General features: G+C 43.0%; 1 protein-coding gene across 1 annotated transcript in view; it reads left to right on the top strand.

Annotated features, from left to right (window-relative positions):
- Positions 1-20,752, top strand: part of SLC6A8 (solute carrier family 6 member 8) — a 68,436-nt gene extending 47,684 nt beyond the window's left edge. Inside the window, exons 5-13 of the mRNA XM_069748295.1 lie at positions 3,065-3,199; positions 6,436-6,539; positions 8,860-8,984; positions 9,186-9,298; positions 11,781-11,918; positions 12,548-12,650; positions 16,483-16,583; positions 16,974-17,144; positions 20,375-20,752. Coding sequence (XP_069604396.1) covers positions 3,065-3,199; positions 6,436-6,539; positions 8,860-8,984; positions 9,186-9,298; positions 11,781-11,918; positions 12,548-12,650; positions 16,483-16,583; positions 16,974-17,144; positions 20,375-20,512 — 1,128 coding nt within the window. The 3' untranslated portion in view covers positions 20,513-20,752. The remainder of the gene's footprint in view (positions 1-3,064; positions 3,200-6,435; positions 6,540-8,859; positions 8,985-9,185; positions 9,299-11,780; positions 11,919-12,547; positions 12,651-16,482; positions 16,584-16,973; positions 17,145-20,374) is intronic.
- The last annotated feature ends 997 nt before the right edge of the window (positions 20,753-21,749 follow it).

Below are 21,749 nucleotides of genomic sequence, written 5' to 3'. Positions count from 1 at the left end.
CCCCTGTGCAATACTAAGGAAATCCTGAAAACCTGCACTGTTGGTGGCCCTCGAGGCCTGGAGTTGGGGACCACTGTGGTATCTATTAATCAACAGGACCTACAGCCTTAGGCCAGGGTCACACTTGCGAGTGCAATCTCGAATCAAAACCCAGCACTGCCACCGACACTTGGGACCAGAGTGTTCAGCTGCATAGAAATACATGCAGCCGCACGCTCCGGTCCCGAGTGTTGACGTGAGAGACTCGCGCACGTTTCTTGCATTGCACTCGCAAGTGTGACACCGGCCTTTAACGGGTTGTTCAGAGTTATAAAAATGGAGATTTTTTTTTCCAAAAATAGTGCCGTAATTGTCCACAGGTTGTGTGTGGTATAGCACCTCATGCCTTCTCACTTATGTGATGTTCATCTGAAATTTATGATGCAATTCCATGGAGAGGTATGGCACTGTTGGGGGAGGTTGTGGCCATATTTTTTTTTTTTTAATTCTATGCAACCCCAAATAATAACCCAGCAGGCTTACTTGTCTATACAGTGGAACAAATATATGCAGCAAGCCTGTTTCCTAATCAAAGTATATGCTAGAAAATAGATATGTATATCCTCAAATTTAATAAAGGAAAAAAGTGGCCGCCTGTGCCTGTACTTGGGAAAATTGTTAAATACAAGATAAAATATATATATATATTTTTATATATTTTGTCCGTCCAGTTATTAATTTATTGTTAAAAAATATATATATTTTTATCTTGTATTTAAGAATTTTCCCAAGTACAGGCACATTATGTAGTGCCATTTGCCAAAATACAAATAAAGGCAAATACAGTCTGATGCAGCAGCGTTAGATGTGTGAACAGCTCCAGAGAAGAGTTTGTTATGTTTACATGAAATGAAGGTATAACACTGTTTGGAGAAGATAGCAGCCATGTCATTTTTTTAAATTCTGCACAACCCCAATTAATAACCCAGCAGACTTATGTGTTTGTACAGTCTGATGCAGCAGCGTTAGATGTGTGAACAGCTCCAGAGAAGAGTTTGTTATGCCTACATGAAACAAAGGTTTAATCAGGCCTGAGCAAGGAGGTAAATGCAAATTGTAGAACAGGAGTTTGATGAGGAGATGATTCCAGCTGAGTGAACTAAGCACAAGGTAACTGAACACAAAGCCTACCTATCAGACACATATGGGTGCCCAAGTCAGGCTTAAAAGGCCTGGGGTGATGATGTAAATCCCAGTGTGGACCACAGAATAGGGAGCCAGCTTCGGAGTTGGGGCAGGCGTGTAATGTCTGTACATAAATCTTTCCATAGATCTGGGCATCAGGGGTGGAATTGGAGGTCAAACTTCTAGGAGCCCAGGCCATCAGGGTGTTGTCCCCTTTAGAAATGACGGGACAGGTGCATGATCCGAAGAGGCAGGCCTTTATTACATAAATATACGCAAACAGTTGGGGTGGACTTGATCTATCCAGTTTTTAAGGGTTATTATGTATCACTAGATGGTGGCCCGATTCTAACGCATCGGGTATTCTAGAATATGCATGTCCATGTAGTATGTTGTCCAGTCACGTAGTATATTTCCCATCCACGTAGTATATAGCACAGACCACGTACTATATTGCCCAGCTACGTAGTATATTGCCCAGCTACGTAGTATATTGCCCAGTCACGTAGTATATTGCCCAGCCACGTAGTATATTGCCCAGCCACGTAGTATATTGCCCAGCCACGTAGTATATTGCCCAGCCACGTAGTATATTGCCCAGTCACGTAGTATATTGCCCAGCTACATAGTATATTGCCCAGCTACGTAGTATATTGCCCAGTCACGTAGTATATTGCCCAGCCACGTAGTATATTGCCCAGCCACGTAGTATATTGCCCAGCCACGTAGTATATTGCCCAGCCACGTAGTATATTGCCCAGCCACGTAGTATATTGCCCAGTCACGTAGTATATTGCCCAGCCACGTAGTATATTGCCCAGCCATGTAGTATATTGCCCAGTCACGTAGTATATTGCCCAGCCACGTAGCATATTGCCCATTCACGTAGTATATTGCCCAGCCACGTAGTATATTGCACAGCGACGGAGTATACAGCACAGAGCCATGTAGTATACAGACTTAAAATAAAAAATGAACATATTCTCACCCTCCGTTGAAGTCCTGGCCCTGTGTGCGGTGCATGCGGCAGCTTCCGGTCCCAGGGTTGGTATGGGCGTAGGACCTCTGATGACGTCGCGGTCACATGACCGTGACGTCATGGCAGGTCCTTGTCGCATACCATCCTTGCCACCGGAACCTGCCGCTTGCATGGAGCGGTCACCGAAGCGTCGCGAGGAGCGGGAAAGGCACCGGAGGGTGAGTATATAATGATTTTTTATTTTTTTTATTATTTTTAACATTAGATCTTTTTACTATTGAGGCTGCATAGACAGCATCAATAGTAAAAAAGTTGGTCACACAGGGTTAATAGCAGCGTTAATGGAGTGCGGCATAACGTGGTCCATTAGCGCTGCCATTAACCCTGTGTGAGCGCTGACTGGAGGGGAGTAGGGAGCGGGCACTGACTACGGGGAGGAAGGAGCGGCCATGTTGCCGCCGGACTGCGCCCGTCGCTGATCGGTCGTGGCAATGGTCGTGGTCGTTTTGCAACGACGAATCAGCGACTTGGATTCCGTGACAGACAGAGGCCGCGACCAATAAATATCCGTGACAGACAGACAGAAAGACAGACAGACAGACGGAAGTGACCCTTATACAATTATATAGTAGATAGGCAGTATGCTACAGCTCAGGTACAGTATTTGGCTATATAATAGCCAAAGTATATAAACCATACCTTCCAACTCTTCCTTTATAGGGAGATCGTGCCTCGAAGCGCCTAATTTTTGTTTATATTACCACATCCCCCTTATGGCCGGCCACACCCCATCCGCAAACAGGTACCGCCCCTTTAATACGGTTCAGAGTGTTGTCAAGTATGATATAGACCAGACATGTGATTGCATTGAGGATCATTGTGAGATGTGACGTTTTCACCATGTTTTCTTTCTACCTACAGATCGTCTACTTCACGGCCACGTTTCCCTATGTCGTCTTGCTCATCCTTCTTGTTCGTGGTGCCATGTTGCCTGGTGCTTCTGAAGGCATCATATACTACCTTAAACCCGACTGGTCTAAGCTTGGGCATGCCCAGGTAAAAATATAGAATTGAACTTGTCAAGTTATGCATTTCCTATTACAGTCATCCATAAAACCGACATCAATCAGCTGACAATAATGAGAAAAAGCTTTTATCCGGTGTCCCAGGAGGAGTCTTAGTCTTGGCATCTCGGAGCAGATTGTAGGTTGTAAATTCTGCAGTGAACTTTATTTCCGAGGAGAATCTCATCACCTACAGATTCCTCTCAATCATTACTGTGGTTAAAATGAAATGTCTAAGGTTTAATTTTTCACCTGGTGGTCATTAGCCGGCTCATTGAGCAGGAACATACAATTGCTTCTCACAAAATTAGAATATCAACAAAAAGTTAATTTATTCCAGTTCTTCAATACAAAAAGTGAAACTCATATATAGAGTCATTAGACAGAGTGATCTATTTCACGTGTTTATTTCTGTTAATGTTGATGATTACGGCTTGCAGCCAATGAAAACCCCAAAGTCATTATCTCAGTAAATTAGAATACTTTATAACACCAGCTTGAAAAATTATTTTAAAATCCGAAACGTTGTCCTACTGAAATGTATGTTCAGTAAATGCACTCAATACTTGGTCGGGGCTCCTTTTGCATCAATTACTGCATCAATGCGGCGTGGCATGGAGGCGATCAGCCTGTAGCGCTGCTGAGGTGTTATGGAAGCCCAGGTTGCTTTGATAGCAGCCTTCAGCTTGTCTGCCTTGTTGGGTCTGGTGTTTCTCATCTTCATCTTGACAATACCCCATAGATTCTCTATGGGGTTAGGGTCAGGTGAGTTTGCTGCCAATCAAGCACAGTGATACTGTTGTTTGTAATCCAGGTATTGGTACTTTTGCCAGTGTGGATAGGTGCGAAGTCCTGCTGGAGAATAAAATTTCCATCTCCAATAAGCTTGTCGGCAGAGGGAAGCATGAAGTGCTCTAAAATTTCCTGGTAGACGGCTGCACTGACTTTGGTCTTGATAAAACACAGTGGACCTACACCAGAAGATGACATGGCTCCCCAAACCATCACTGATTGTGGAAACTTCACACTAGACCTCAAGCAGCTTGGATTGTGGTCTCTCCACTCTTCCTCCAGACTCTGGAACCTTGATTTCCAAACGAAATGCAAAATTTACTTTCATCTGAAAACAACACCTTGGACCACTGAGCAACAGTCCAGTTCTTTTTCTCCTTGGCCCAGGTAAGACGCTTCTGCTTCTGGCGTTGTCTATTGGTCATGATTGGCTTGACACAAGGAATGCGACACTTGTAGCTGGCGGTTCAGACTGGAGCGTTCAGCTGCATAGAAATACATGCAGCCGCACGCTCTGGTCCCGAGTGGGGGTGTTGATGCGTGAGTTTCTCACATTGCACTCGCAAGTGTCACCCCGGCTTTATCCTCCTTGTGGAGTGTGTCACTGACTGCCTTCTAGACATCTGTCAAGTCAGCAGTCTTCCCCATGATTGTGGAGCCTACTGAAACAGACTAAAGGACCTTTTAAAAAGCTTAGGAAGCCTTTGCAGGTGTTATTTGTTAATTATTCTAATTTACTGAGATAATGACTTTGGGGTTTTCATTGGCTGTAAGCCATAATCATCAACATTAACAGAAATAAACACTTGAAATAGATCACTCTATATATGAGTTTCACTTTTTATATTCAAGAACTGAAATAAATTAACTTTTTGATGATATTCTAATTTTGTAAGAAGCACCTGCATGTGAGTCTATGCATGAAGATCAGTCATTACAAGATCTGCAGATTAAAGGGCATCTCCCATAGCAAGTTAAAAAATATAGTTGTAATTGGGATTCCCCAATGTTGTCCCTCCAAAACTACAACCCCATCATGCCCTGACAGCTGAATCGAGTACACTGGCATAGCATGGGGTAGTGTTGGGTAAAGGATCGGTGGCTCTGGGCACCAAATTCTACAGTGGTACAAAATTTCATATCAAATAATCCAGCGGCAAGTACTGTTTCTTCTTGGAGTGACCCTCACTTGTAATTAACTCAGTAAAGAGACAGATCTGCTGTGATAGCTGTCCTAATTTTTTTTTTAATTTTACCTGTGAAAGATAAAATCACTAAAATCATGATAACTTTTATATTTTTACAAACTAGAGTTAGGGCTAGGGTAGTTTCTGGGACAAATATTAGGGTAAGGGCTAGGGTTTCTGGGGCAAATATTAGGGTAAGGGCTAGGGTTGGTTCTTTGGCGAAGGTTAGGGTGAGGGCTAGGGTTGGTTCTTTGGCAAAGGTTAGGGTGAGGGCTAGGGTTGGTTCTTGAGCAAAGGTTAGGATAAGGGCTAGGGTTGGTTCTTGAGCAAAGGTTAGGATGAGGGCTAGGGTTGGCTCTTGAGCAAAGGTTAGGATGAGGGCTAGGGTTGGCTCTTGAGCAAAGGTTAGGATGAGGGTTAGGGTTGGTTCTTGAGCAAAGGTTAGGATGAGGGCTAGGGTTGGCTCTTGAGCAAAGGTTAGGATGAGGGCTAGGGTTGGCTCTTGAGCATATGTTAGGATGAGGGCTAGGGTTGGTTCTTGAGCAAAGGTTAGGATGAGGGCTAGGGTTGGCTCTTGAGCAAAGGTTAGGATGAGGGCTAGGGCTGGCTCTTGAGTATAGGTTAAGATGAGGGCTAGAGTTGGTTGTTGAGCAAAGGTTAGGATGAGGGGTAGGGTTGGTTTTAGGGCAAAAGTTATTGCTATGCTTACGGCTAGGGTTGATGCTAGGGCAAAGGTTTAGCCTAGGGCTAAGGTTAGGTTTATGGCTTGGCTTTGTGCTAGGACTTAGGTTAGTCCAAGGGTTAGGGCTATGATTTGTGCCAGGGCTAAGACTATAGCTAGGATTAGAGTTAAGGTTAGAGCTAAGGTTAGGGCTAGAGTTAATGTTAGGGCTAAGGTTAGAGGTAAGGTTAGGGCTAGGATTGGTACTAGAGCTAAGGTAAGAGCTAGGGTTGGTGCTAAGGCTAAGGTAAGGGCAAGGGATAGTGCTAGCGTAGGTGCTAGGTTTAGGGTAATAAAATAATTGCATTTTAAAAAGTATTAAAAAAATAGAAATAAAAAAATACATAACTTCTTAAAATACCATACTCATGCTTGTGGGAAAAGGGATTCACTACTGGATTGGTGGAATGGACTGATGGATTGCTAATGGTCCACAGGTTAGTGACACTAAGTACGTGCTGTGAGCAGGTTCTTGCTAATGTATGCTGGAACATACAAGTAATGTGTAATTTTTCTCATTGTGCACAGGTTTGGATTGATGCCGGGACACAGATCTTCTTCTCTTATGCCATAGGACTGGGAGCTCTTACTGCACTGGGCAGCTATAATCGCTTCAACAATGACTGCTACAAGTAAGAAAGTATAGCGTGCATGCAAGCACGTCCAGTCCCCCTGTTTTGCGTTCCGTAAAGGGCATGGGTTGTGTTTATGGCCGGGAATATATTTTTCCACCTCCGTAATTCATGCATTTAGCGGGCAGCATTCACTTTCTGTATACTGTGTGGGTAGAGTATCAGCACATGGAGTACTGAATGAAAGGAACTCACAGGGGCAAAGGGTTCATCCTGTCCCCAGCCAAGTGAAAGGCATTTGTGACAAACACGCATCTACTCTTCCAGGCATCCGGGGAAATAGCCATCAGCCTTTCCATAAACTGCACATCTGTGTTGCACTGTCTATTACTGGCTACAGAATCACTCAACTGAGAATCTGTCAGTGAGCATGGCAGATGAGCACGCTCTTAGTTAATGCAATATTGGGAACTTTTGCCACAGTATGATGGGTCACTTTAAGGAAACAGGAGCAGACGTCTGACAGTAGGGTTATATAATGAGATTGATGGCTGTACAAAAACAGCTGCTGAAAGGAGAAACCCCCGAGGCAGAATGGCATGACAGCTGCGGTGTGTAATATGGGTGGATGGGCCGACACGGCTGCCACCCACCACGTGGGGTGAGCATGGTTCCTGTGGTCCTCCCCCTTATTCATGGAAGAAATACTTAACGCAACAACTGATCTCAGATCTATTACAAGGGATGATGTCAATCTGAACGAAGACCCCTATACCTCCCCAACCGCTGCCAAAAAGCAACTAACGCATGCAACAGACTTTTAAAAAGATGTTCTTGGATTATATGGAGGTAGCCATTTTGAGAATTCACCAATCTCTTAATTTCTACGTTTTAAGACCTCCTTCATGGAGTACAGTCAAAGACTTAGGCCAGGTTCATATTGCGTTAGGGCAGTCCGTTCAACGCAAGCGTTAACGCAAGTGTCATTAAAGATCGCGTTATGCGATCGCGCTAGTGCAGATGCCCCGTCTGCGCTAGCGGTGATGGACCCCGAAACGCTGCAGACCGCGTCCAAGGGTCCGTCACAGAATGACGGCACATCGCTAACGCATGCCGATTATGACATGCGTTAGCGATGCGCTACATAATGGCAGTCAATGGGTGCGCTAACGGATCCGTTACATAGCGTTAGTGCCGCTATGTAACGGATGCCATCAGCACATTGCCATTAACGCAATGTGAACCCGGCCTAACATAAAAGAGGTGATCCCTTAGCGGTTTCACTTATAACGTGCTGGCCCATGTACATTTATAATATTCATGCCTTGTGCTTGTTCACACTACCACCCCTTCGGAAGCGTCCAAAACTTTTAAAAAGCTAGATTCCATCAGGCCTGTCCTTCTCGATTTTTATGGTATGTATATATAGGAGAACTCTATGCAGGTTCAATACCCATGAGGAATGGGTCATCATGCTCTTGGACCCAAGTCTCTACAGGCTTCTTCGGAGCTATTGGGTTCATCTCCAACACTAAATCACATAGAGTTCAGTTAGGGCTTAAATGGGTTTTCGAGGCTTAAAGAGTAACTGTCATCATATTTTATTTTATATATTTATATATATATTTTATATATAATATATTTATATATAAATCAATAGTACAGGTGAAAATAAGACACTTTGTGATATATCTTATTCGAGAAAGCTGCTTCTTTCTCCTGCTGGATTGATATTTCATTTTGTAAACTACGTATTCACATTACTGAGATAGTGGACCTGTTGTTTCAGGAGCACTTGCAGCAGAATGTGTCTCCCAATAGTACCTCCCTCCCTCTCCATATAACTTTATGAGCACAAACTATCATCTCCTATCTCAGTAATGTGAAAATCTGTTTCACTGAATAAAATTTTCTAAACATGAATTGAAAGTGAAAGTTCAATGTAGGAGAAGAGCAAAGCAAATTTCCCTGATAAGATATATTGTTTATTATTTTCATGTGTACTATTGATTTCTGGAAAAATAAAAATAAAACAACAAATCCACTTTAAGACATTGATGACCTAACTTTAGAATAGGTTCTTGGATATTGCAGTTTAGCCCTTAATCATTGAATAGGAACTGAGCTAAAGTACCCAAGAACGACCACTGGACAGTATACGGACCACTTGCATCTGACCCTCACCCGTATCAGACCCCCACTAATCTCTTATTGATGCCCTAACCTGAGAATCAGCCATCAATTTAAATTTCATGGGTTAACTTTACCAAGTTGGTGGTAGTTGGGGCATTTAAAGTTGAGGAACCTTTCACAAATCCCATGTTAGATAAAAATCTGTAGCGGTGGTGTGTGTTCTGACCAGCTCCAACTTTCTCCTCAGAGATGCCTTTATCCTCGCGCTTATTAACAGTGGGACCAGTTTCTTCGCTGGCTTTGTGGTCTTCTCCATTCTTGGATTTATGGCAAATGAGCAGGGAGTGGACATTTCCAAAGTTGCTGAATCGGGTAGGTACTTTCTGGATAACCTGTTTTTCGAGGATTCCTTACTCCTCCGTACATGTCGACCAAGAGAAACATCTACTGTGCTCCTCTGCTTTATTTGTCTACATTGATGGAAGAATTAGTCTTGTCTCGATTTATCACACCTTTCATAATGGTGTTAATTCCAGCTAACAGTCCTTACTCTAATGTGTTTTCTATACTCAGGGCCTGGATTGGCATTTATTGCGTATCCCCGGGCGGTGAGTCTGATGCCAGTGGCCCCTCTCTGGTCTGCTCTCTTCTTCTTTATGCTGCTTCTCCTTGGCTTGGACAGCCAGGTAACTATCTTTCTATTCATGCAATATTAATAGTGTAGCTATGCCAGTAAAAAAAATTCTTGGCCAATTGTACGTAGATTTGTAAAGTCCTACATTGAAACCTAAAAATCAATGCAGTTAAGTTGGCATAAGGGGGTTGGGTTGTTATTTGCGTCCATGAGGAGGATATTCTTGATATCAGAGTATAGATTTTTCTGGGTTGTTATCGGCACAGAACTGAATACCACGGGGCCAGGCTTATCTAGGTGGTGTGTTGCTAAATGGCAACTTGGGCTGGCGCAGCTGACGATAGGGCTTCTAATCGGGCATCTAATGGGTGCAGATAGAACAAATTTGTTTCCTGGCTTTCTTGCTGGTAGCTTAGCTGCCGACACAGCTCCAATCGCAGGAAGGATTGCAGCGAGGCCCATGGCCTAGAAAACTTTTGCGCCCACAGGTGGTGGACGTGGTTTGTGGACCCACTGTGCCTTGGGGCGTAGCAAAGCAACTACCAGGTGTTCACTGGAGCTCATGATGGTGGAGTCAGGCTTGGCCGCAGGTAGCCATCAGATACCACTCCTGGGCAGTCCCCGATATTGCAGCTGCTGACGTCAGGGGTCAAGTGCACAGACATGGATATGGACTTGGACTCCGTGCAGACTAATCAGTTCTGGATCCTCTGCAGAATGATTACTGACATGGACATGGCCATGGCTCCGTTAAGAGTAATAAGTTCAGGATCCTCAGGCAGAACGGCTACTGACATGGAGAGACAGGACAAATTCAGGTACCGCCGGAGTGGATCCAAGATATAGATGCGGCTTCAGTGTTCCAAAACTGGTTGCAGCAGTCCAGAGATGCATAATACAAGTGCAGGCACTGGAACAGGGACTTCGGGTTCACGACTGGCTGCACTAGAACTAGGGATTCTGGTTCAGTACACTGGCCACAACAGGACTAGGGATTCCGGTTCAGGACACTGGCCACACCTGATCCAGGGTTCAAGATCAGGACACTGGCCACACTGTGACCAGGGATTTGGGTACAGGACACTGGCCACACCATTGCCAGAGATTTGGGTTCAGGACACTGGCCACACCGTTGTCAGGGATTCGGTTTCAGGACACTGGCCACAACAGCGCCAGGGATTCAGGTTCAGGACACTGTCCACACCGGAACTATGGATTCGGGTTCAGGACTATGGCCAAACCAGGACCAGGGAACCTCACAACTTCACTGGTAGAACACCACACTACCTAATGACTGAATGTGTTGCTTGGCACCTCCCTAGTGGGGAGGGTGCCTTTTAAACAAGATGACTCCCAGCTATTGGCTGGGAGCCATCTTGCAGGTAAGCTTGGTTACTAAATGTCTCTCAGCAGTAGGCTGAGGGCATTTTATTATATTCTTGCTGCCCCTTTGACAACAGGAGACGTGCATGCATTGCCTGGACTCAATACAGGAAGTAAGCAGTGAGCATGCTGGGGACAATGCTGTGCGGACAAGGCAGTGAGTATGTCAGCATAGTATTACACATACAACAAAGAAGATTTTGCAGTCCCTATATAAGTAAACCCTTTAAAGAGTAACTTGCTAAAAAAATTAGTTATATACCTTGCAAAAGTTCCTGAACTCCCCTGGTTCTTCCGCTTTTTTCCATTTTGTGCTGCGTTTCTCCATTGTAGAGATATTCACATTCATTGCTTTTGGAGAGCAGTATGTGAAATCTCTGCCTGTTATGCAACTGAGCATTTCTTTTGAGTCTTTTCTGGAGGCGTGCACTTTCACCCCTCCTTCTCAGATCTTGCCCATCACAGCTCGGGAGCGACTGAGACTGCTAGATCAGTGGCCATTCTGTGATTGACAGTATATGAGAGGGAGTGGTGAAAACGCATGCCTCCATAGAAGACTTAGAAGAAACACCCCGTTTAACCATAAGCAGAGATTTCACATATTGTGCTTCAAAAGCAATAATTGTTAATATCTCTGCAATGGATGGAAGCAGTGCAAAATGGAACAAAGCCGCAGAATCGGGGAAGCTCAGCAAATTTTACAAGGTATTATTAAACTTAACTTTTTTGAGCAAGTGACAGGTCCTCCTTAAACAGATATTTTTCATTTGCTAGAAGGGTTCCCGATGATGAGCTGATCACAAGGTGCCCCACTCCTGGGACCTCAAAGGATCAGCTGGGGGAAGCTTATAATGAGGGTTCAATTTCCCTGCAGCACCTCCACAGGAGAAATGAAGTATTACTCCATTTAAAGTTAAATCAATGGGCTGTCTATGTGATCAGGTCCTCCAAAGTGAGAGACATCGTCTACAATCGCTATCCATTCAGGCTAATTAATTCATCATGAATGGGTAACTCTGAACCCCCTCCTTTGGGTATTTGGAAATGGTTTGTATATTATATAGCTATATTATGACTATCAGTTATGGGTGATCAAAGAACTACAACGTACTGTATATACTGTCACTTAGAAATTGTTATCTATCATACAGTTTGTAGGCGTGGAAGGATTCATTACTGCCATCTTGGACCTGCTTCCATTACGCTATTATTTCCGCTTCCAACGAGAGGTAGCTGTGGCCGTTTTCTGTGTGGTCATGTTCCTTATTGACCTCTCTATGCTGACGGAGGTATGATATGCAATAAGCGCAGCATTATTTTATCTCCTATTTCTGTAGATTATTATATACTGTTTTGTATTTTTTTCTTGCAGTACACATCTACTTTTCTTGTAGTTTGTTTTATGCAAAGTATATAAAAAATAACATGCTTACTGCCAGGAATGAGAGCAGGTTTCTTAGTCAATGTAGTATTAGGAACAATAACTCCTTTGGTTGCTATGATCTGACGCTGGCTTGTGCATGTTGTGTTATTTGCATTACTTTTATGCCCTTATTATTACTACGGACGGCTGAAAATATCAACAAGAGACACCTGAGCCTTAACGTGACCATACACATTAGAGAAAAGTCGGCTGAGCCCAAAGTTTTTGATTAGAACAATTAATCATCTTATGGATATGGGGGCATCCCAACTCTTCTGTGTTAGATGATGTTGAGGGACAGAAGGATGGACCCACATTAGAATTCAATAGCAAATGGAGCTAAGCTGCAATACCAGACACGGCCTACAGACAGATGTGGCACTGTTTCTGGATGAAATCAACAGGGTTGCCATTTTGATCTTATACAACCATATAGATGTAGAACATCATAGTTATATATGACCTAACATCCTACATATGTGTTTGTCTTCACAGGGTGGCATGTATGTTTTTCAACTGTTTGACTATTATTCTGCGAGTGGAATGACCCTTCTATGGCAGACTTTTTGGCAGTGCGTAGTCATTGCCTGGGTGTATGGTAAGTCAGTGGAAACCTGAAAAATGGATATGATTTATATATTACTTCTTCCTGCAACTGTTTAAAGATCATGGTCATTTGGCAGAGAGTTGGTGGAAGCTCCTGGTGCTTCTAAGTGATTTTGTGGTCCCAGGGTGTTTGTGATACTACAACATATAGTCATTTTGCAGAGACTTAGCTGGAATACCCTGGACCAGTTATGTGGTTGTGGAGTGCCAGGATTTGTGGATATTACAATCAATCATGGTCTCATCATGGTCTCATGGTCATTGGGTAGAGGCATAGGTGGATGCTCATGGGGCTTCTATGTGGATGTAGGGTGCCAGGGCTCGTGTGATACTACAATCAATCATGGTCTTATGGTCGTTGGGCAGAGACATAGGTGGATGCTCATGGGGCTTCTATGTGGATGAAGGGTGCCAGGGCTCATGTGATACTACAATCAATCATGGTCTAATGGTCGTTGGGTAGCGACATAGGTGGATGCTCGTGGGGCTTCTATGTGGATGTAGGGTGCCAGGGCTCGTGTGATACTACAATCAATCATGGTCTCATGGTCATTGGGTAGAGGCATAGGTGGAAGCTCATGGGGCTTCTATGTGGTTGTAGGGTGCCAGAACTTGTGTGATACTACAATCAATCATTGTCTCATGGTCATTAGGCAGAGACATATAAATGGAAGCTCATGGGGCTTCTATGTGGTTTTAGGGTGCCAGGGCTCATATGATACTACAATTAATCATGGTCATTGAGCAGAGACTTAAGATAGACAAGAATATTCTATATATGTGGTTTTGGGGTGACAGGGTTTGTATGATACTGTAGTAATAGCCTATCATGGTTATCGGGCAGAGACATCGCTGGAATATCCTGGTCTATCTATGTGGTTGCAGGGCACCAGAGCTTGTGTGATATTACAACCAATCATGGCTATTGGGTAGAGACTTAGCTGTAATATCTTGGTCCATTTATTTGGCTGTAGGGTTCCAGGGCTCGTGTGATGCTAAAAAATATTGTGGTCATTAGACAGAGACTTAGCTGGAAGCACCTTGTCCATCTATGTGGTTATGGGGCACCAGAAATAAGATGATACTACATTCCGTCATAGTTAGTGGGCACAGACATAGCATGAGGTTCATGGACCTTGTACGTAATTATGGAGAATCATATGTGATTGAATGATGGTACAACTTATCTTGGTTATTGGGCAGGTTGATCTATGTGGTTGTAAAGGACCAAGGCTTGAGTGACGACGACAATCGGTCATTGTTATTTGGAAAAGACAAAACTTCAATCTCCTGGTCAATCTATGTATTCATCTGGTGCTAGGACGTAGGTCACACCGCTTTATAGTTAAACCATCTTGAGAGACCACATAGGTGGTAACAACTGAGGTACCAGGGTATAAATCTGAAATAGTTTCTTCTGCTGGTGATTTTAAGCCATTTCTACCATGGACTATGCTTGGGATAATATATCCATATAATCACAGTGCAGTGTTTCCCGACATGGATGTGTATGAGTGAGTCAGCAAAGATAGCTGTCGGCCGAACGAATGACAGCTATCTTAGGTGTAATGGCCCCTTAACACATAAGGTGGTCCACAGGCAACCTGTCACATTAGAAACACTAGCATTATAAAATAGCATATGGTAGAGATTTTGCATTGGGACCCAAAAGTTTCTACAGTAGTTTCAAGGGCTGAAAGGACATGCTAAAGATTTTAAGCCCCATCTCTCTGTGATGTGTGATCTATATTTCAGATAGATTAAAAGTCCCATTCTATTTACAGTGAGTCCGACCCAGAGTTCTCCAATCACTTCAGAGGCAGATGCAGGAGCTGGAGCGTGAACGGCTGTTGGCTGTCATCCAGAGCATGCGCCTCTACACAAAAACTGTCTTAATATAGCTCTGTCCTTGGGATCTGCTGAGCTACAGAGATGCCGCAGAGCATCTCCTAGAGCGCTTTCAAAATACCAGATTGGTCACATTTGCTACTGCATGTCTTCTGTACAGAGGAAGGTTTGATCTATTTGCTGACTGGCACATACATCTTATTTGTAGTCATTATAAAAATTAATATAAGGGAGTCTCTGGAAATATAGAAAAAAAAGGATAAGTGATATCCTTAAGGTTCCCAGTATACTAATTATTCAAATTTGGTTGCAGAGAGTTCATCTTGTCACAATTCTGGAGGTGTGGGATTGTCTACATGGTATATGTAGTTGATGGTGGTGGTATACCAAGTCAAATGGCAAAATACATGTACTGAAATATAAGGTCTACCATCACCATTGCTACCATAATCACCACCACAATCACAACCAACGTCATAAAAACCACCCCCATGACAACAAACATCATACCCCCATCATAACCATGGTTATCACAATCAATATCACAACCACGACCATCAGACCAACTATCAAACCACCACCATGATGACCAACATCACAACCACCACTATCACACCTACCACCATAACAACCAACATCACAACCATCACTATCACATCCACCATCAAAACCAGCAGCATTACACCCAACATCACAAGCACTACCATCAATACCACCGCCATCCAGACGACAAATATCACAATCACCTCCATAACACCCACCATCATCATCATCACCATCACAACCACCATAATACCCACCATGAAAACCATAATTCTAATGACCAATATCACAACCACCCCCTATAATGCTCACCATCACAATCATACCTGTTATGATCCGGTGACCTTGGAGCAGCACGAAAACTTTCACTGAAGAAAGTGGTAACTATACTGACTGCAAATCCTGATCTTAACACCGCAACTAGAAGTAGCCGTGGGGTGTACCTAACAAACCCTAGACACCTTGTCACAGCCGGAGGACTAAATACCCCTATAGATGGAAATAGGAATACTACCTTGCCTCAGAGCAGAACCCCAAAGGATAGGCAGCCCCCCACAAATATTGGCTGTGAGTAGGAGAGGAAAGACAAACACAGGCAGAAAACAGGATTTAGCAAAAGAGGCCACTCTAGCTAAAATAGGAAAGGATAGGACAGAGTTCTGTGCGGTCAGTATTAAAACCCTTCCAAAAATATCCACAGCAGATTATACAAAAAATTCCTCCAGCTAACTAAAGACGTGGAACGTATATCTGCAACTCCAGAGACTCCTACACTCAGAGCAGGAATACAATCAAAAAACAAGGACACAGCTTGTGTGCCATAGAAAAAGAAACAGACACTTATCTTTGCTGAATTGGCAGCTAAGCAGGAGAAGCCAGACAGAGATCCAACACTTCCCAAGAAACATTGACAACTGGCAAGGACTAATGAGTCCTGCAAACCTAAATACCCCAGTCAGAATTGCAATCAGCAGATACACCTGTCCAGGACTGCAGCCCATGGACAACTGCATTACCACCTACAACCACCGGAGGGAGCCCAAAAGCAGAATTCACAACACATACCCACCACCTGTCGACCAATATCATAGCTACGTCCATCACACCCACTATCACATCCACCACTATTGCAACCACTACCATCACAACCACTCTCATACCCACCATTGGAACCATCACCAACATCACACCCCCATCACAACCATCACAATCAAAATCACTACCCACACCAACAACATCACAACCAACACCACAACTACCACCATCACTCCCACCATCCTAGCCACTATCATCACAGTTACCATCAGAACCATCACTCATAGAACCTCCATTATCTCACAACCATAAGTGCTGATAAAAATAGGTACACCAAAGAATATTAGTAAAAATATCATCTGCCAATTTTGATCTTTTAATTGATTTCACGTCATCAGGCGCAGATAGATTCATGGATGACATTGCCCGTATGATTGGATATCGTCCATTCCCTTGGATGAAATGGTGCTGGTCTCTGATCACTCCCTTCGTCTGCATGGTAAGATCACATCCTTAATTACTTGCCTGCTTCGGGGCGGGAGTTATAGTTTCAAAACAGCTGGAAAGCCACAATTTGGAGAAAACTGATCTATGATATCGCCAAATGCAGCTGCCTTGTACCACTTGCTCAGATCCTGAACAAAGAAGCTTATCACAACCTCCAGATGCCTGAATGAAGAACAAGCCTAATTACTTCTGTGAATGTTTTCATAAAACATAAACTCATGTGACATCTTCTTCCATGAACTTGATATAGTATTGGCTCCTAGAACAATAAAAAAATCTATAAAAGTTGTGAACCGATTCCTAAATCTGCAAGTCAGTCTAGGTTTTCTTGAAGAACGTTTGTTCAAAACTTGTAGTGACTGACATACTTTCTACTATACAGGCCATATTTATCTTCAACTTGGTGAACTACAAGCCTCTGACGTACAATAAGACCTACACATACCCATGGTGGGGTGAAGCAATTGGCTGGTGCTTTGCTTTGTCATCAATGCTGTGTGTCCCGGTGACCTTCCTTTACAAAATCACACGTGCCAAGGGGACACTGAAAGAGGTAAGTGCCCTCGCTTCTACGTAAAATGAGATATAACTGTTTAGTGATGGTTCCATTCAGGGATGCACAGATCCACCAAGAGAACGGAGGATGTTCAGATGGGCCCAACCTTGGACATGATAATTAGGTTCACTTAAAGAGCTTGTCTATTTTTAAAAAAAACCCTGTTTCCATATAGTCCTAGAAGAGAATTAGAAAAAGGGTCCACAGTTTAGGGTTTATATATCTTGGGTAAAGTGGAAAGTGATTGCAAAAAGCGTCTTTTGCTCTAAAACACTTAACCCATTAATTTGAATAAGGATTGTGTAATTCTTAATTTGCCCTGTGGGGGCAAGGAAGGGAAATGTAACACTTACTGTCAGGTTTCCTCTACACACCACATCTGATTGTTGTGAAAGAAACACTCTACGAGTAACTTGTTGTCAATGGAGCCTTTTAATAAGTAGGGTTGGTCCTAAGTGGACAAAGTAGTTGCAGTTGGAGTTGATTACAATTTTAATCCCTTACAAACATTTTTTTCAAGTCTAAGACAGAACTGTACCTGTTTATGAATAATACTAGATGGTGGCCCGATTCTAACGCATCGGGTATTCTAGAATATGTATGTATGTATGTATGTATATAGCAGCCACATTGTATATAGCACAGGCCACGTAGCAAACAGTATATAACACAGCCCACGCAGTATATAACATTGCCCACGCAGTATATAACATTGCCCACGTAGTATATAACACTGCCCACGTAGTATATAGCAGCCACATAGTATATAACACTGCCCATGAAGTATAAAGCAGACATGCAGTATATAACACTGTCCACGTAGTATAGAGCACAGCCCACGCAGTATATAACACAGCCCACACAGTATATAGCACAGCCCACGCAGTATATAGCAAGAGCCCACGCAGTATATAACACAGGCCACACAGTATATAACACTATATAGCACAACCCACGTAGCATATTGCCCAGCCACGTAGTATATAACACAGCCACGTAGTATGTAGCACAGCCACGTAGTATATAACACAGCCACGTAGTATGTAGCACAGCCACGTAGTATATAACACAGCCATGTAGTATATAACACAGCCACATAGTATATTGCCCAGCCACGTAGTATATAGCACAGCCCACGTAGTATATTTGCCAGCCACATAGTATATTGCCCAACCACGTAGTATATTGCACAGACACGTAGTATATTGCACAGCCACGTAGTATATAGCACAGCCACATAGTATATAGCACAGCCACGTAGTATATTGCCCAGCCACGTAGTATATAGCCCAGACACGTAGTATATAGCCCAGACACATAGTATATAGCACAGACACGTAGTATATAGCACAGCCACGTAGTATATAGCACAGCCACGTAGTATATAGCACAGCCACATAGTATATAGCACATACACGTAGTATATTGCCCAGCCACGTAGTATATTGCCCAGCCACATAGTATATAGCACAGACACGTAGTATATAGCAGACACGTAGTATATAGCAGACACGTAGTATATAGCACAGACATGTAGTATATTGCCCAACCACGTAGTATATTGTACAGCCACGTAATATATTGCACAGCAACTTAGTATATAGCACAGCCATGTAGTATATAGCACAGAGATGTTGTATATAACACAGGTCACGTAGTGTAGAGTAAAGCGATGTGGTATATTGCCCAGCCATGTAATATATACCACAGCCACGTAGTATATAGCACAGCCCATATAGTATATAGCACAGAGATGTAGTATATAACACAGCCCACGCAGTATCTAACACGCCCAACGTAGTATATAGCAATGTGGGCACCATATCCCTGTTAAAAAAATAATTAAAATAAAAAATAGTTATATACTCACCCTCCGTCGGCCCCCCAGATCCAGGCGAGGCGTTTACTGATGCTCCTCGCGACGCTCCGGTCCCAAGAGTGCTTTGTGGTCTTGCGAGATGATGACGTAGCGGTCTCACGAGACTGCTATGTCATCATCTCGCGAGACCGCAATGCATGGACCTTTCATCGGAGCGTTGCGAGGAGCGGGAAAGGCCTCGGCTGGATCCGGGGGCCCACAAAAGGTGAGCATATAATGATTTTTTATTTTTTAATTATTTTTAACATTAGATCTTTTTATTATTGATGCCGCATAGGCAGCATCAATAGTAAAAAGTTGGTCACACAGGGTTAATAGCAGCGTTAACGGACTGCGTTACACATTGCATAACGCGGTCCATTAACGCTGCCATTAACCCTGTGTGAGCGCTGACTGGGGGGGAGTATGGAGCGGGCACTGACGGCTGGGGAGTAGGGAGGGACTAATTCTCGGCCGGACTGTGCCCGTCCCTGATTGGTCGCGGCCTGACAAACAGACAGACAGACGGAAGTGACCCTTAGACAATTATATAGTAGATTAAAGGGGTTGTCCAGTGAAAACACATTATCGTGGGCTGATTAAATTACTGCTGGGACCTGCACCGACTGAGAAATTGGGGAGTTTTTATTCCCGACAGGGAACTTTTGTATTGGAGCGGCAGGTCAGATATCCAACCACTGCTCCATTCACTTTGCCAGAATAAAATGAGGCTATAGAGAATGAATGGTGCAGAGATCCAGCATACACATTTCTGCTCCATTCTAAAGGGGATAAAAATGCCCTAATCTGCCGACCATTGCGAGTTCCAATGGTCGGACTCCCACCAATCAATAAATTCTCGCCTATTCTGTCTATAAGTGATAACGTATCTTCACCGGTCAACCCATTTAAAGGGAAAACTTGAGTTTTTATCATTCAAATTAAGATTTATTTGTGATCTCTTCACAACAAGGTACTTTTTGGTTAATATCAATTTGTGGATGAATTTCTAAATTCACCAGAACCAAAATATATTCAGTATTTCATAGTTAACTGCTGTTTTCACTTTATTTGGTGGTTTTTGCCTTCAGTTATCATTGATTGAGTCATACTTTCTTGGTTTCCATCATTGTTCGATTTGTCACGTGAGCGAGGCCTAGGGTAGCAAAGCTGAAATTGCCAGCTATCTCCCCAAAAATACCCCTGTTAAACCATTCATATCTCTTTGAATGAAATTCAACATAGAAAATTGCCTTGTTCTGAAATTTTTCTTCTTTTCATCTATTAAAGTAGTGATAGTCCTTAAATAGAAGAATGTTTACCACCCCCCCCCAATGTATCTAATGACCTTGTTGATTTTTATTGACAGCGTTGGCATCATCTAACTGAACCCATATGGGGATCTCATCATTTGGAATACATGGCAAGTGATCCAGATGTCAAGAGCTTAACCAGCTTGAGCCATGTGTCGGATAACAAGGTCATCATCTTCGAGACTGTTATGTGAAGTGAGCGTCTACAACCTGCGATCCTCTGAGGGTTTTGCTTCAGTCTTAGTCTCCATCTTCAATCAATGACAAAAATGGACAGTAAATTCCAACTCACAATGCAAACATCTTCCCCACCTAATGCTAAATCATCAAGACGTGAAATGATTGTCCCACATCATTGTTGGCAATGGTGAAGCAAATGTGAAGAATTTAGCATAGGTTGGGTCTTCTACCTCTAAAGTATGGTCTGTTTCGAGAAAAAAAATCTGGAAATTTACATAATGAACTTCTGTTACTGCAATCGTACTAATTTCGGTCATTGATTACCAGCAAACATTTGGGCTATGAATTGATTTTCTCATGTTTCTAAGTAGGAAGCATCAGGTGATCAAAAAGTTGACAGGTTGTTGAAATCTCCTTAACCAACATTGTTAATGGTTGTCCTCCTTTAGTGAACAAGATGGTAGGACATCATCCACGAGATTAACAATTCATGACCAGGAGACTACTATTCTGCTGGATCTCCAGTTAAGCACCTTGTAATGGTAAATCCTAGTACCCCAATTGTTTGTTGATGGAGAATCTCACCAACCTGGACTTATACATTCTGTATCGATTTGTTTTAGGACATATTTGCAGAATCTAAAAGGAATACAGTATCTATGCCAAAAAGCAGAATATGTAGAACAGATACAGTTGAGTAATTCCAGATTTACACTTTTTTATAAGGGGGTGGGGTGCCAAATGCTTTTGGGATATCAAAATATATCCCTGTCTTCCTTTACTACCAGGAAAACTCATCCCAAAATATCTGTGAAAACAAATATCAGGACAGGCATCCATTGTGCACTATGGCGGGTTGCTTGCCAATGTAAATAATACTGGTGTGCTTAGAAGGATTGTTGTGCCCACTTGGTGCCAGCAATCAACACAAAGTTAGATGGCAAGCTGATAGCTTTAACCCCTTAGGACGTCAGCATTATATCCCATGCATGTACCCTCTGAAGGAAAGTGGGATGAGGTGGCCAGGTCACTTCACTGAAGTCACCGCAGACAACAGCAAATGCTGAATTTGCACTTTTTGTTTTCTTTTTAACGATTTTTAAATCAGTATATTTGTGCATGCATTATGTGTGCACAAGTAACCCCGAGAATGCCATCGGTATTAAAAGACTTGTAAAAAAGAACAAACACTATATCGCTGCTCGTATTAGTAACTGTCCTCTGCTGAAAAGGGAGGTATCTGCTGCTATA

This window comes from Ranitomeya imitator, chromosome 2 (assembly GCF_032444005.1).
Source record: "Ranitomeya imitator isolate aRanImi1 chromosome 2, aRanImi1.pri, whole genome shotgun sequence".
Classification (NCBI taxonomy): domain Eukaryota; kingdom Metazoa; phylum Chordata; class Amphibia; order Anura; family Dendrobatidae; genus Ranitomeya; species Ranitomeya imitator.
Note: the sequence above shows the minus strand (reverse complement) of the source record. Positions and strands in the feature narration are given on the sequence as shown.